At 41.6% G+C, this 13,674-nt stretch overlaps 2 protein-coding genes across 5 annotated transcripts; one reads left to right on the top strand and one right to left on the bottom strand.

The window, feature by feature from the left end:
- The first annotated feature begins 132 nt into the window (after positions 1-132).
- On the top strand, positions 133-13,623 carry rundc3aa (RUN domain containing 3Aa). 3 transcript variants are annotated; one of them, XM_063903582.1, is made up of 12 exons: positions 133-150; positions 255-478; positions 8,847-8,974; positions 9,144-9,277; positions 9,390-9,475; positions 9,749-9,838; positions 10,659-10,739; positions 10,819-10,984; positions 11,090-11,247; positions 11,790-11,903; positions 12,051-12,157; positions 12,672-13,623. In XM_063903582.1, the coding sequence occupies exons 2-12, from the start codon at positions 372-374 to the stop codon at positions 12,812-12,814; spliced, it is 1,314 nt and encodes a 437-aa protein (XP_063759652.1). In that variant the 5' UTR covers positions 133-150; positions 255-371; the 3' UTR covers positions 12,815-13,623. The 3 variants fall into 3 exon arrangements, with proteins under 3 accessions (XP_063759652.1, XP_063759653.1, XP_063759651.1); XM_063903583.1 differs by lacking the exon at positions 133-150 and having other exon boundaries at positions 197-478; positions 8,847-8,962; XM_063903581.1 differs by lacking the exon at positions 133-150 and having other exon boundaries at positions 197-478.
- zwi (zwilling) lies at positions 2,426-7,549 on the bottom strand. 2 transcript variants are annotated; one of them, XM_063904573.1, is made up of 2 exons: positions 5,894-7,549; positions 2,426-4,100 (listed from the first exon to the last, which is right to left on the bottom strand). In XM_063904573.1, the coding sequence occupies exon 1, from the start codon at positions 6,339-6,341 to the stop codon at positions 6,093-6,095; it is 249 nt and encodes an 82-aa protein (XP_063760643.1). In that variant the 5' UTR covers positions 6,342-7,549; the 3' UTR covers positions 2,426-4,100; positions 5,894-6,092. The 2 variants fall into 2 exon arrangements, with proteins under 2 accessions (XP_063760643.1, XP_063760642.1); XM_063904572.1 differs by having other exon boundaries at positions 2,426-4,938; positions 5,894-7,548.
- Positions 13,624-13,674: the final 51 nt, after the last annotated feature.

Here is a 13,674-nt window from a genome sequence, read left to right as displayed (position 1 = left end):
AGAACTGGGCAAACATTCACCATGGCTGCCTGATGTACGATGATACAAACGTACGTGAAAGCATCATCTGTGCCAAGTGCGTGATACTCGCTGAATAAAACCGGAAATAGAGATGAAAATAACGGCATCACTTAATGACAATCAGCACAGGTAGAACTGAGGCTGATTTTATTTTGAAAGTTTTGACCGGAATTGGTACATTTGATCACCTCTCCCTTCACGCTGCTCATCGCTCTACTGTCTTCCTCCTCCAGCAGCAGCATCCGTGGCTCCCCGCAGAGGACAGCGGGTGTTTGTAGGACACTGGGCCCGCGGAGGGAGGGGTCCTGGCCTGGGCACGGATCCCAAAGAGGCCCCGGGGCCGCCGCTGGATGGAGTCAGGCTGCATTCACACAGCAATGGCTATGGGTCTGACATCGAAAAAGGCGTCTGCTCGGAGCGTCGGGTTGGAGCGGAAAAACCTCATCACTGTTTGCAGGTATACATCACGACACACTCTATTTACAGCATCCCCTGCAAGAGCCAGTTCTTGCATGATACTAAATTCATATTTGTAATATGTGTCCACAATGGGGAATATACCTTTTTTCTGGGGTGAAACAGCGGGCAGCAGGACCTAATATAACAGTGATGAAGACCAATGGACTACTAGAATTGATAAGGAGGAAAAGGAGGCAGGTGCATGTTCACCTTCACATACCCCTGCCATTGCACACTCTTTTATAGATCTACAGTATTCACTTAATGTTGAATGTGTTCCTTTGCATTTCCTGGATGCTTTTGTTGTATTATTGCTCCAAATTTAATATTTTGGTGTGACATTTATGCAGAAATCTTTTTTTTTTTAACAGGTTGATACACCTGCTTGATTCCTGTATAAATACAGCTGTAAAGGATAAACACGAGGCTAGTGGGCTTATAATGTCTATAACACAAAACCTCATAGCAGGTTTCCTCCTCCATCACAGTGAGGTTGTGTGCCTGAATGGGACAAGGGCATTGGGAGCAGAGCAAGGACTCCTCCCCCATCAGTAGCCATCAGCCTACACACTACAGTGCATGCTTATGGATGTGATGTGCACTCATATTAATCACAGTCTCATACAGCGATCAGAAAGGTTAGAGATGTACACTCCTGTGCACCAGAGAGCTGAGAGGACCTTTAACTCACCTGATGAGTTCAATTTCAATTTCAAGGGTTCAATTGCTTGTGTAAATAACATCCCTTGGATGAAGTGTTTAAATGTTGCTCAACCGGTGACGAGGGTGTCACACGGTGTCATGTTTTCCTTTTTTATGCAGATGATTGACACATTAAATCATGTGATGTGTATCCTACTAAGGGATAATCTAAGTCAGTAGTTTCTAACCTTTTTAGTCTTTTGACCTTCCTTAAAATGTGAAAATGTTCATAAGCCAAGAGGACATGAATTTGATTCACCCAATATTCACTTAACATTTAAAAGCACCTGCTAAAAAAATTATTCTATAAACAATTGGCTTGTTTTGTGTAAAATGAATATAAGTGTTTCATTCTTACCTCTTTTATCATCATATGTCATTTTGTGACCTCTCGGGCAGAAAACCCTAGATCTTAAGCATCTGTGAATTCTCATAGAGTTAAGTTTGCTTAAAATGTATTGTAGTATTTCTATGAATATCCTTTTGCAAACTAAACAGTCTCTGATGGACTCAATAATATAAAATAAGTGATCACCTTTTTCCTGTTGTGTGTGTTTTAGTCCAATACATACATAAATGTTTTGCATTAATACTCAATTTCAATCAATTCATTATTCTCAAAAGGGGATACTGAGTATCTTTTGTTTTCAGTATGTCCCTTTTGATTTCCTACAGATAATTTAACTACAAATAAACTGAAGTAAGAAAAAGCTCCTTATACTTGTCTCAGTGTTTTATACTGTCTTTAATTCATATTGCTACAAAACTGAAACTTAAATGCTTCTTTGATATTGGAACTACAGTAAAATTAACATTGATTACATTATGAATCTATTTGCAGATTTTTACAAGTTGATATCATGTCTGAAAAATATTTATCTTCATAGAGCTGAGGGAAAGTCTTCAAACAGCTTGTTTTGGCCAACCAACAACAACAGTTTTTCTATACTGACTGTATTATGTTTAATAGTATTTTAATGTTAAGTCTTGTAGGAATTGAAGTTTTACTTTCATACCTTTTTATAATTCTCTTTTCAAATGTATTATAGCATTGATATGGGTGTTGATTTGAACATTGACTCTAGTCAGACTGGAACATAATTATTTGTGTGGAGTTGCAGGCGTGGTGCCAAAATGACATCATGCATCCACACCTCACTCTTACCTCCATTCTCTTTTTTTGGCTCTAATATACGATAAATGTATAGTAACAAACTAAAATAACAAACACCAGACTCTTAAATAGACAAACAATCAAGCGTTTTTATTCCAGGACCTTTCTATCCCAAGGTCCTGTCTGCATTTTAGTGACAGGTACAGTAAAGCTAAACACACAATGAAACACATAGCATGCCTGCAAAGAAAGAAAAGTATCACAATGGACGTACAAAACAGAGAAAGATTAGCGAGAGAACAAAAACACTGTTGTTTTCAGGTCGGCCTGACCATACTAAGACCATTTTAATGATTTAAGCCTTTTAATGACAAACACACAAGACAAGACAGAAATAAATCTTAAACAGCTTTCCATCAGTAATGCTTACTACATTTTCTTTCCATCTTCTAATGAACAACATGACATTGATTAGGTTCAGTTGGAGGGCATCTTCTTCCACGCGTCTCTGTGTCGCTGCATCTGCATCTTTCATGATGTTCCTGACCTCTTTAAAGAAAAATGTTTTTCTTTTTGATGCCATTCTGGTCAGAGTTGATTCAAGTAGTCAAAGGTTGTTTGTACGATCTCTTTGGAGAGAGATCCTGAATCAGCAGTGGCTGTGCATTAAAGCAGACTGGGCGTCTTGTTGGTGCAGGATACAGGATCCAGGCTCTGTGTTGCTGCTGAAACACATTTACCTCCACAGCTTTAACTGCTGCCTCGCCACAGTAACTGAGCTGACGTTAGTGCTAGATTAGTGCAGGCCAAGCCTTTATTTTCCCCTTATAAATGTTTGTGTATATATAAAGTCTGACCTCCTTTCCCTCAGTGTCACATCATACACGTTTAAAATACCATCGGCACACACAGAGATTAACATTTCCCCACAACTTGTTGGATGTAGTTGTATGTCTTTTTTTGTGGATCTTCAGCTAAAAGGTCTGTTTATGCTCAGATTTGGGATTCAGAAATGTCACATGTTCCCCTGTCTGTTAATGGAAGTCATAACAAAACAAACTGGCATATGAGTCCTTTTAAAAAAAAGAAAAGAAAAGAAAAGTGTATTCACATGATCTGGCATAATGTGGGTCACCAGCACAGGCACAGAGATCTGCTCAATGTTTCAGTGCCTTGTGTCATCTAATCAGAATGAACCTATTTGAATTAGAAACACATATGCACAGCAATAGACATTTGTGTATAATAAAAGAAAACCTGATCAAACATTTGCATCACCACAGGGAACAGTTTCAGGGACTTTAAGACAAAAAATATTTAAAATGAAGACAAGTAAGGTCAGGTGTAAAATGTCTATTAAACTCTATTGTCTATTTTTGAGTTTATCCAAATGTTTTCACCAGTGCAAAACTTATATTTTAAACTTTGACCTTACAGATTTAAGCTTCATTAATGTTTAATACCTGACCACTTCAGGAAAAATCAGGGGGCTTTTTCTTAATGGCGACTTGTGATATATTTATCATGTCCATGGTGACAGCAGTGTCATCGTGATCTGCTGTTGCCACTAGCAACAGGTTTATGTTAACATGGCAGGGCTGAGGCTTTCTTTCTAGTCATTGGGAATTTCCATCCATCTATAGTTTATTTATCCGAGCCAAAATATTGTTTTAACAATCACAAGGCAATATGCTTACAGGTGACTTGTGGTTCTGTGATGTATTGAAAATGTACTGTTTTGTTGCTTCTGTCTGGCTATGTGGTCAGCGACAGGAGGAGCAGTGTTGCCGGGGACACGGTGAACCTGAGAAAAAATAGATAATATGAGTGAGTCTTGACAGGCTTGATGTAAGGTGTTATCTCTTTGCTGCTGTCTGTAAACAAAAGGGAACAGGGAGGGTGGTGATGTGCTGCATAATGGCTGAGGTCTGAGCTCCGGCGTGGCTGGAGAGGAGGATAAATGTCTTGTGCAGATTTCAAACAAAATTAAAAGGTGCCACATTCTACCTCTCAGCTTCATTTTAAAGAAACAATAACAACAAATCTTTGGAATGACAATGTTTTTTAGTTCAAATTATGTGCAGCCTTTTTTGCATTTTCCCCTATTTCCCACTTATTTTACCATCAAGTATGTGAAATTACAGCAGTGATATGCAGGTTTGACAAAAAAATTCTCTCAGCTTAGGATCAGCCTACTCTCCCACCAACAATTTCTCTGTGACACCCTGTTATTCTTCATTTTGCCCCACAAACATCTGCTTTACACTCTCATCACTTCTCAGCCCAATGCCTTCACTGTCCTTATCACACATTAATCCCTCTTCACCTCCTCTGACCATGAAACACTTTGCCCGGACGCCTATTCACAGACGGGGCCGGTGGGAGAGAGACACGCCCTACTGAAGATGCATTTCAAAGTCTTTTAGTCTATTTTTATTGGGCCATATTTTCTAATTTCATGTCTTAATATTTCTCAAAGCGCACGGCATTCTTTATTGTGGCTGTTTTGCAGATCCAGTACAGTACAGGACGCCTCCCCCGACAGTCCAGGATGATAAACAACAGCACTGGCTGGTGTTACACAATGCTGCGGCCAGTGAGGAGTCTGCCTGTGTCATCTGATCCTGCCCGTTATGCCAAGACTAAAGAGAGAGACAGGAAGAGGAAGAGAGAGAAAAAGAAAGGAGTCAGGGGGATGGAAAAGGAATCTGAGAGAGTTAATGTGAAGCCTTGTGTGTTTTGATTAGGTTTCACTGCTGATTAAAGCAGTTTTGGTTATCTTAGGTGGTGCTGCTGATCAAACACACTTGTGAAAGTACAGTAGAGGGTTGAGAGAGGAGAACAACAGGGCATTTCAATAGAGCTGAGAGTGGGTTTGGCTGCAGCCCAGGCTGAGTGAGAGGGGGCACAAAAGAAGCTTGTCAGAAGGACCTGCAGTTGTTTTTCAGTGTCAAATCGTACCAAGAACATTTTGCTATTCCACTCCATCCATTTGCATTTGAGGCATGCCAGCAATTCCCCTTCAGATCGAAGGACTTCAGTTTATTTAACACAAGTTGCTATAATGCTCCTCTTGAGATAACGCTGCCACCTTATCAGGTCAAAAAGGGCCTCTTGCAACAGCTTTATCATACATTATGATTCAATATGTTATTATAGCAACAAACGGGTAGCCATTAACGACAGGCTTATACTGGGTCCTGGGGAACTTCTGGGAGCACTTGGTGGTTTTCCAAGGGCTTGGCCCTCTGCATAATGAGGAGTTTGCTTGATTTTCTTGCATTTTTCTGTCATTGGAAGTCTGCACAAATAAACAGTCTGACGATATTTTTCACTCTTTATCCTAAATTTTTGACATAATAATACCATTTTAGACTAAATCAATTCGAAAACAAAACTTCCCTTGATGGCATTCCTTAAGACAAAGTCATTTCAAAGGACCAGATCTCTTTGGGAAGCTTCCTAGCGAATTGGCACCACCAAAGTGGATTTTTCTTTTTACCTTTTGGGTCACCTTGGGAGTATAGCACATAACATCCTAACATCCTACTTTTTTATGCGGATATCATCATGAGACAGAATTTAGATGCCACTGACCTGTTCCCTTGATAAATCCGGCATGGCTCAAAACAAGTCAAAGGTCCAAAAATAAATGTATTCCAGTTTTGTCTCTCAATTGGAACAGACCCTGTGCAGACGCTGAAGTGATGTCCAAATGTTCTCTGTGATGCCTCGTTTTTCTTTATTGTGACATTTTGTGCCAGTCCCCCCACCCCACAATGAACTCCCCTTTCATCTAGAGAGTCTTGCGCTTCGGGAAGAGGGCTTTCCGAAAAGAGGTGGTGGTGGTGCCCCTGCTGAAGGAGGCACCCCCCAGTGCGATCTTGGTCTTCCCGCTGGTGATGGTGGAGGAGCCCAGAGATGTTGTGCTCCTGCCTCTTGAGATGGAGGAGCCCCCCAAGGCAAGCTTGGACTTTCCCCTCTTTATAGTGGTGTTGCCCAGGGTTAAGGCAGTCTTCCCCTCGGTGAAGCTGGTGTTGCCCATTGAGGAGAGGCTCGTCTTCCTGATCCAGATTCGAGGAAGGGTTTTGGGGCTCACTCGATGCAAAGCATCGCACACTCATGCAGCACGTCCCGCTCTGCCCCTCGGCGGTAATAGTAACATCAGCTACTATCCAGAGCAGACCAGAATGCTAAGCGTGGATAGCACGACCCCCGTGTCACATAATGCTTTCCTTGAGATGATCGACGTGGGCTCTGGAAGGCCACATACCACCCATGTGTCCCTGTGAATGGACAGAGGCAGCCGTAGGTGGCCACAGCCTATCTGGGGGGACGGGGACAGTGGAGTGATTGTCCCATCTCCACGACGACACCGGACGGTTGAAGGACACATTGTTGCAACGGGGGCAATCTGTGGTGACATCACTTTCTTCTGAGCCATTGTTCCCTATAGCCTCTGATTGTAGGACATAGCCTCTGTGTACGGCTGTATATACCATATGTGAAATCAGAGGCATGGTTACAGATTTGACATGAGAAAGGATGAATATGTTCATGTTCACCAAATGAAGCTAAGGCTTTGATTGCAGCCTTCCTTTTTATGTTGTCCCTCCATTTAAAATATGGGTGTGGTCCCTTCAGTTGATGTTTACTACCCATTTGTGTCCTTGTTGAACTATTTGCATCTCATTACAGCATTTGAGTCTTTTTTTCTACCATTTATGTCATTAAGTTTATAGAATATACCTCACAAAAACTCAAATCTATTTACAGAACAATCAAGCCAAGCAGTGTTTAAACATGTTACTTTATGAGCATTGTTACATTCCAGTTTTTCTACTTCAAAACTGTGTTTTCTGGAGAAAAATGTGGTTATGGAGATGCAGGCTATCAACCATTCTTAGGGGCATGCTTAAAAATATTACATTTGTACCAAAGAACATGTACTGTACTGTACATGCACACTATACAGGAGAACAGTGCTGATGAAAAACACACACTCTCTTGTGCTTCACCACATACATCCCACAAGGCTGTTACACATTTTCCCCTCCTGCCAAGTAGACACACCATAAACCAACATCTCACTGCTGTCACATTTGCATAACACGCTCAGCGTGGCTTTGGAAAATCTCACTGTTGATTGCAAACCCATTAGTACGGCAACTCCCTTAGTACTTTCTTACTTGCAAATTCACCTTGTGCAAACAGGTAACAGATGATGTCACATACTGATCACAAGCATAGCAACTCTTTTTTTTATTGACTTTTGCTACTGACCTGCTAAGACTGAGCAGATGGAAATATCCTTGGGTTTTAAACTGTGTGGAGGAATCATGTGTGAAAATCCCAGTAGATGTTGCTGTGCGTTTCGTTGCCCCTGATGAGGGTGGCTTTAATCACGGACACAGACCTGGTCCCATGGGTGAAGGTCAGAGTACTGAGAGAGCTGGTGTTCTCCCCTCGTGTGACCGAGGTTTTGCCCACCGCTACATTGGTGTTGCCCAAAGTTACGGTGGTTCTGCTCCAGGAGATTGAGGAATTGCCCCAGGAGATGGCGTACTTAGTCCTCAGGATTGAAACCCTGCCTTTGGTGAAAGAGGTCTTGCTTGACAAGAATGTGGTTTTCCACTCATTGTTAGAGTCTTTTTTGGAGTGCTTGGCTGCTTTGGGTGTCTTGGCCCCGGCTTCAGGGGCCCTGTCCATCTAGGTGTTCTTGCGCTTGGACATCAAGGCTTTGCGGAAGGAGGTGGTTGTGGTTCCCCGACTGAAGCTGGCTCGTCCCAGAGCCACCGTCGTCTTTTGCCTTTGGATGGTGGAGTCTCCCATGGAGGTGGTGGTCACTCCCCTGAAGATGGAGGAGTTGCCCAAGGCTACAGTAGTCTTTCCCCTGGCTATGGAGGTGGTTCCCACTGCCAGGGCAGTCTTGCCCTCGGTGATGCTAGTATTGCCCATTGAAGAAGCGGAGGCAGTCTGCCCGAGCCCGTGCCTGAATGCCGGCTCCTAACATGAAAGCTGAACCACTGCTTGTGGGGTAGCAGGGTCAAGAGCAAAAAACTAAAGCTCTGGCTGCGGCTGTCCTAAATAGATCAGACCACCATTTAAAGACGGAGGGGGGCGGGCAGTTTATTGGATTATTCTTTGATGCTGACCGGTCCCTCAGAGAGACAAGACCCAAGGGGACCTGGAAGCACAGCATGCACAAAGGCTGAAAAGACAGGGGGTTAATTGTATTGTTTTCATGATAACACTGCTTAAGCACTGAACGGGTACATTGTGCAGTACACAAGACAATTGGGGTGACCTCAGTGCAATAAGATGGCGTGGTTCCCAAAAAAGAAAAGGGAAAAAAAACCTCCTGTCCGCTATTGTTGAAGAATTTAAATACAGTAGCACATTTGTGTGCTTGGGTACAGTAACGGCTGCAGTTTGGCCGCTAGTGCAGCACACAACCAACAGAAAGTCCAAATCCTTCACATGCACATTTTACTCTATTCCATATTTTGTGTTTTTATAGTTCCTCTTTCTCTGTGTTCTTCTATTTCAGATTCTCTGTAAAGACTCTCCTTGAAAAGTATACAGCAGAGCCCATAGACGACTCTTCTGAGGAGTTTATTAACTTTGCTGCCATTTTAGAGCACATCCTCAGCCACCGCTTCAAAGGTAACACTGCAGGTAACATACGGCACAGAAAAGTGTGGAAAAATCAAACAAACATGAGATAAATGTATATTAATATGAAAACAGTTCAAATATGTAGGATTATACAGTTGGCTGCACTTTAGTAATGGCTGCATGCTGGTTTTCAGAGCAGATTCATTGCTGTGTTTTGATCTTGTACCAGGTTCAGGAAGCTGGTTCAGCTCAGATGGACAGCGAAGTTTCTGGGAGTATATCCGGCTGGCATGCGGCAAGGTGCAGAACAACTGCATCGCCAGCATCGAAAACATAGAGAACATCAGCACATCACGAGCCAAGGCAAGGGAATTGTATGCAGAATTGTGTACAGTATGTATGTGTGTGGGTAATTGCAAGACAGAGCAGCTAAGAAAGCCATCTGTTCCTACTCACTTTTGATGTTGTCTTACAGGGGCGTGCATGGATTCGGGTGGCACTGATGGAGAAACGTCTGTCTGAATATGTGTCCACTGCTCTGAGGGACACAAGAACAACCAGGTCATAATCCATTATTTAAAAGGAAAAACAATACATTTCTTATTCTGTTTATTTTCAATTCTGTCTTAAAGTGAGCCCTTCTGCAGGGATGCTACAGCTTCATGGTGGCTATGTTTGTTCATAATAATCACTCCTTTACAAAGATCTAAGTTTCTTTGAGGGACGTACATGGCTCCTACTGATGTTTAGCATCAAAAACTTTAAAAGGCTTCACAGCTTCATCATTATTCTATCCCTAACTTTTGGGAGGATAACCACTCTTTCTCCTGACAGGAGGTTTTATGATGATGGAGCCATTATGCTGAGAGAAGAGGCGCAGGTCCTGACTGGCATGCTGATTGGACTGAGTGCCATTGACTTCAGGTAAAGAGCTACACTGCAGACTCTGATAACATTTTAAAATATGAAAGTGCATGAGCCATTACACACCAGGTTTTTTTAAATTGACGCAGTTAGGTGGTTTATATTCAAAAGCTATTTTAAGTATCCTAAGTTCGTTTAGTCTTTGAAACTTTTCTTGCCTGTTCCATAGATTTCGATAATTAGGAATTATTGTTAGGAGTCTTCAAGATATAATATACATTTGGGTAAAGGATTGTATTTTATGTGTATCATTTATATTACACTGAAATAATAAGTTAGTGCAACATTTTTTGTCATCTTTTTATAGAAATATATCAAATAAATATCATTACACTGTCTTAGAAATATGTTTATCCCACATTTCTACGCTTACATTTAGTAACTGTTAAGGTATCGGTAGGTAGTATGTATTCATGAATAAAACATTGATGATGTGTATGTACTTTCTCATATTTAATATATTACTGTTTAAATTATGTAAAGGAAAGTATGTCTGACATTTATGCATTACTAGAAGCTCACTTGGAGAGTGCAGACCTCCACACAGAGCGTTTCCATAAGTGGAAAAAAATTGCATATATCCACCATATGATTCAAATGTACTCTAATGTTCACGGAAATCTGGACAGTAGCTTTTCCACAACCCTGCTGACAAACCAAATCAAAACCATAACCCTCTTGGCTGAGGTGACAAAGTGGATATTATACATTGCATTGTACATGCGCTGTAGCTCCATTCTACATTTAAAAACATTGATATTTTATGATAATATACACCCTTTAGGTTTGTTAACAAGGATCTGTCTCTGTTTCTGTGCAGTTTTTGCTTGAAGGGGGAGACTCTCGATGGGAAATCCTCAGCTGTGATTGACTACACACCTTACCTGAAGTTCACTCAGAGGTGAGAGTGATTCCATAACTCCAGTTTAAGCCTCACATTGTGTGCAATGTTGCATAACTGTTGCCTCTGTGCCATGTAGCTATGACTACCTGAGTGATGAGGACGACCGTCACAGTGTGGACAGCAGTAACAGTGAGGAGAGTGTCCCTGAGCATCCCTACATCCCTCTGGTGACCGACGAGGAGAGCTGGAGCAACAAGTGTCGCAAGATGGAGCAGAGGTTTAAGATTGTCTATGCCCAGAAGGTGAGAAACAGCAGCTGTTAAAACAAAGTTAATGCTGTTTATAGTTATTTTCCACTGTGTGCTTCTACACACACAAACCCCCGTCTCCTTAATTTCTTGTTGCAGGGTTACCTGGAGGAGCTGGTGCGCCTGCGGGAGTCTCAGCTGAAGAATGTGGAGACAGAGAACAAGCGCCTGAGAGCCAACGTGGAGGAGCTGACGGTGCAGAGCCAGCAGGAGAAGAAGGAGCTGGAGGCCGTTGTGCTGGAGCTGCAGGCACAACTGTGAGAAACACACACAAACTTTGATTACATTTACCTAAATAACGCAGATCACATCTTTGATTTTGTCTGTTTATGATGCAATACTTTACATTTTTTACTCTAAAACATCTGATTTCAAGTTGTATACCTTTATAGAAGAGAGGTCGGTATGTTTATAGGTAAAGGATGTGTAAGGCACTCTGGAAAATGGTCAAAAGACATTATACTGTAGGTCTTCGTCAGTGCTAGTGACAAACAGAACAAAACGGCTCTGGCCTCAGCTATGATTTTCTTTTTAATGATTAGGCCAATACAATATAGGCTTGTTATTATTTCCTACTTTGTGGTTTCTTGTTAATTTCAGAATGCCTGGATCACCTTCCTGTAATTATAGTTAAGGCACCAAATGGAACCCGAACATTGTGGATGATTTTAAACTCAATTAACTAACTGTTGATTTGATGAGTTTGTCTTTTATTGCCACCTTTGACGTTCAGATACATATTTTCTTGCTAAATGAAAGCTATTACTTCTGAACTGACTGCTCTCTGTGCATCCTCCAGCTCTGCCCTCATGCCCTGTGATACCTCCCATCTGGCTAAAGATCTTTCCATCCCGCTGGTCAACCAGTGGTCCACAATCCCAAACAACCACGGTGATGTCAAGCTTTTCCGCAGGTAAACTTGTTTAACTTCATTAATCTAAATATATAAGACACCTATTGGGAAATAACACACATAGCATACATAATCAGATGTGTATAGATGCAATCAATGTACAGACTATCAGGTAATTGGGCTGTGATTATGTTTTTCTCCATCTAGGAGGAGTTTCCACAGTTTGGAGCTGCTTTCTGCTGAAGTGAGTCTGAACTCTGACTCTCAGAGGAATGATGGGAGACAGAATGGAGATGCTGCCTGGACTTCAGCAGGTAAAGATACCTTTCTGCTATTGCTGTACATCACCAAAAATCAACCCAACGTTGAAATGTGCAGTGATTTGTAGTATGTAATTAAAACACAATATACGCTCTGGGAACCATAAACAAACAACATCAAATGCAGACTTTCTTAAAGTTGGAAACAATATAAAAATGTGAGATATTTAGTTTTTAATTGTCTATCTGATACTGATGCTAGTTGGATGTGTGTGTTTATAATATATAGACTTCTGAAACTACATTACAACCACATTTTACTTTATGTATTCCAGTTCAAAAACACAGTTGTAGAGTTGCAACATTTCTGCTCGAGTAGGAATATATTTGCGCTCTTTTCACAGCTGCATAAAAGCCTTTCAGAGGCAGCCACCCATGCACATGCACATACATACTCGTACAAAGGCAGGCTTGATGGCTGTTTGTGGTCTTTCATGTGGGCAGGTTGAAGTATTCACAATCAGACGCTTAGTTTTATTGTGCATTTTTCTCTGTTTTGTCCCTGTAGGGAAAGACAACACTCCCTCCATGCTGGGTCTGTGTGGCTCTCTGGCCTCTTTACCAAGCTCCAAGTCCCTGGCCAGCCTCAAGTCCAGCGAGTGTTTGGTGAACATCAGCACAGAGCCCAGCCCTGCGCTTTCTCCCAGCTAGGAGGTACAGTCCATCAACCACAGAGATCCAACCCCCAGCCTGTCCGCCTGGTGATGCTGCGATGACCATAAACCCGACCAGAGTCCTGCTCCAAACCATAAAGCACCAAGACCATCAACAGCTCCATGGGAAAGTCATGACACCATCTTTGGATTTTTGTAAACATGAGAGTAAATCACCACAAAGCTAAAAGGATCCATCTCTTTTGGTTATTTCCCTTCACTTCGCCTTATCCGCTCGACTCCTGTCTCGCACTCTCGCAAAACCACAATCTGTAAATTTCGATCATGCAATTTCTCTGCAAACTCCTTTCAGACCTTTTTCCAAAGCTTCTATTTATTTCCTTAAAATGTATTCCAATATTGCTCCTTATTTTAATATCCGTTTTCTTCCTTTGTGGCATTGTCCGTGTGTTTGTGCGCCTCAATCTTTCAAAATGTAACCAAAACAGCACTTGAAGCTCTTTGGATGCAGCCACTTGCAAATAAAGATGTGAGGATCATTTTAAGAAATACAGATTATCCATATAAAGGTGAGGATGGCTGTCCTCACAGAGACACATAGCACTGAGAAGTATGTTTTAAGATTTGTGACTGAATAGTATCTGGGGTCAGCCGTCCGTGGACGTGCGTATCATTCCTGCTTGAGTAATAAACACTGTTTCAACCTGTGCAGCTATTTATTGAATCTATTTAATCATAAGCTACCAGTTATATTAATTTATCTGATTTTATTCTAAGGTGCAGTATTTTCTTTCTACACATACATACTGTTTTGTTTGCGTTGCAATAAACTACCTTTTTCCATTATGTGTGTCTGTGTGTACATTGTACTGTGGTATTTAAAAGGATGATGCCATA

Source organism: Eleginops maclovinus, chromosome 16, assembly GCF_036324505.1.
Source record: "Eleginops maclovinus isolate JMC-PN-2008 ecotype Puerto Natales chromosome 16, JC_Emac_rtc_rv5, whole genome shotgun sequence".
Classification (NCBI taxonomy): domain Eukaryota; kingdom Metazoa; phylum Chordata; class Actinopteri; order Perciformes; family Eleginopidae; genus Eleginops; species Eleginops maclovinus.
The sequence above is the reverse complement of the archived record's forward strand: the minus strand, read 5'-3'. Positions and strand labels throughout refer to the sequence as shown.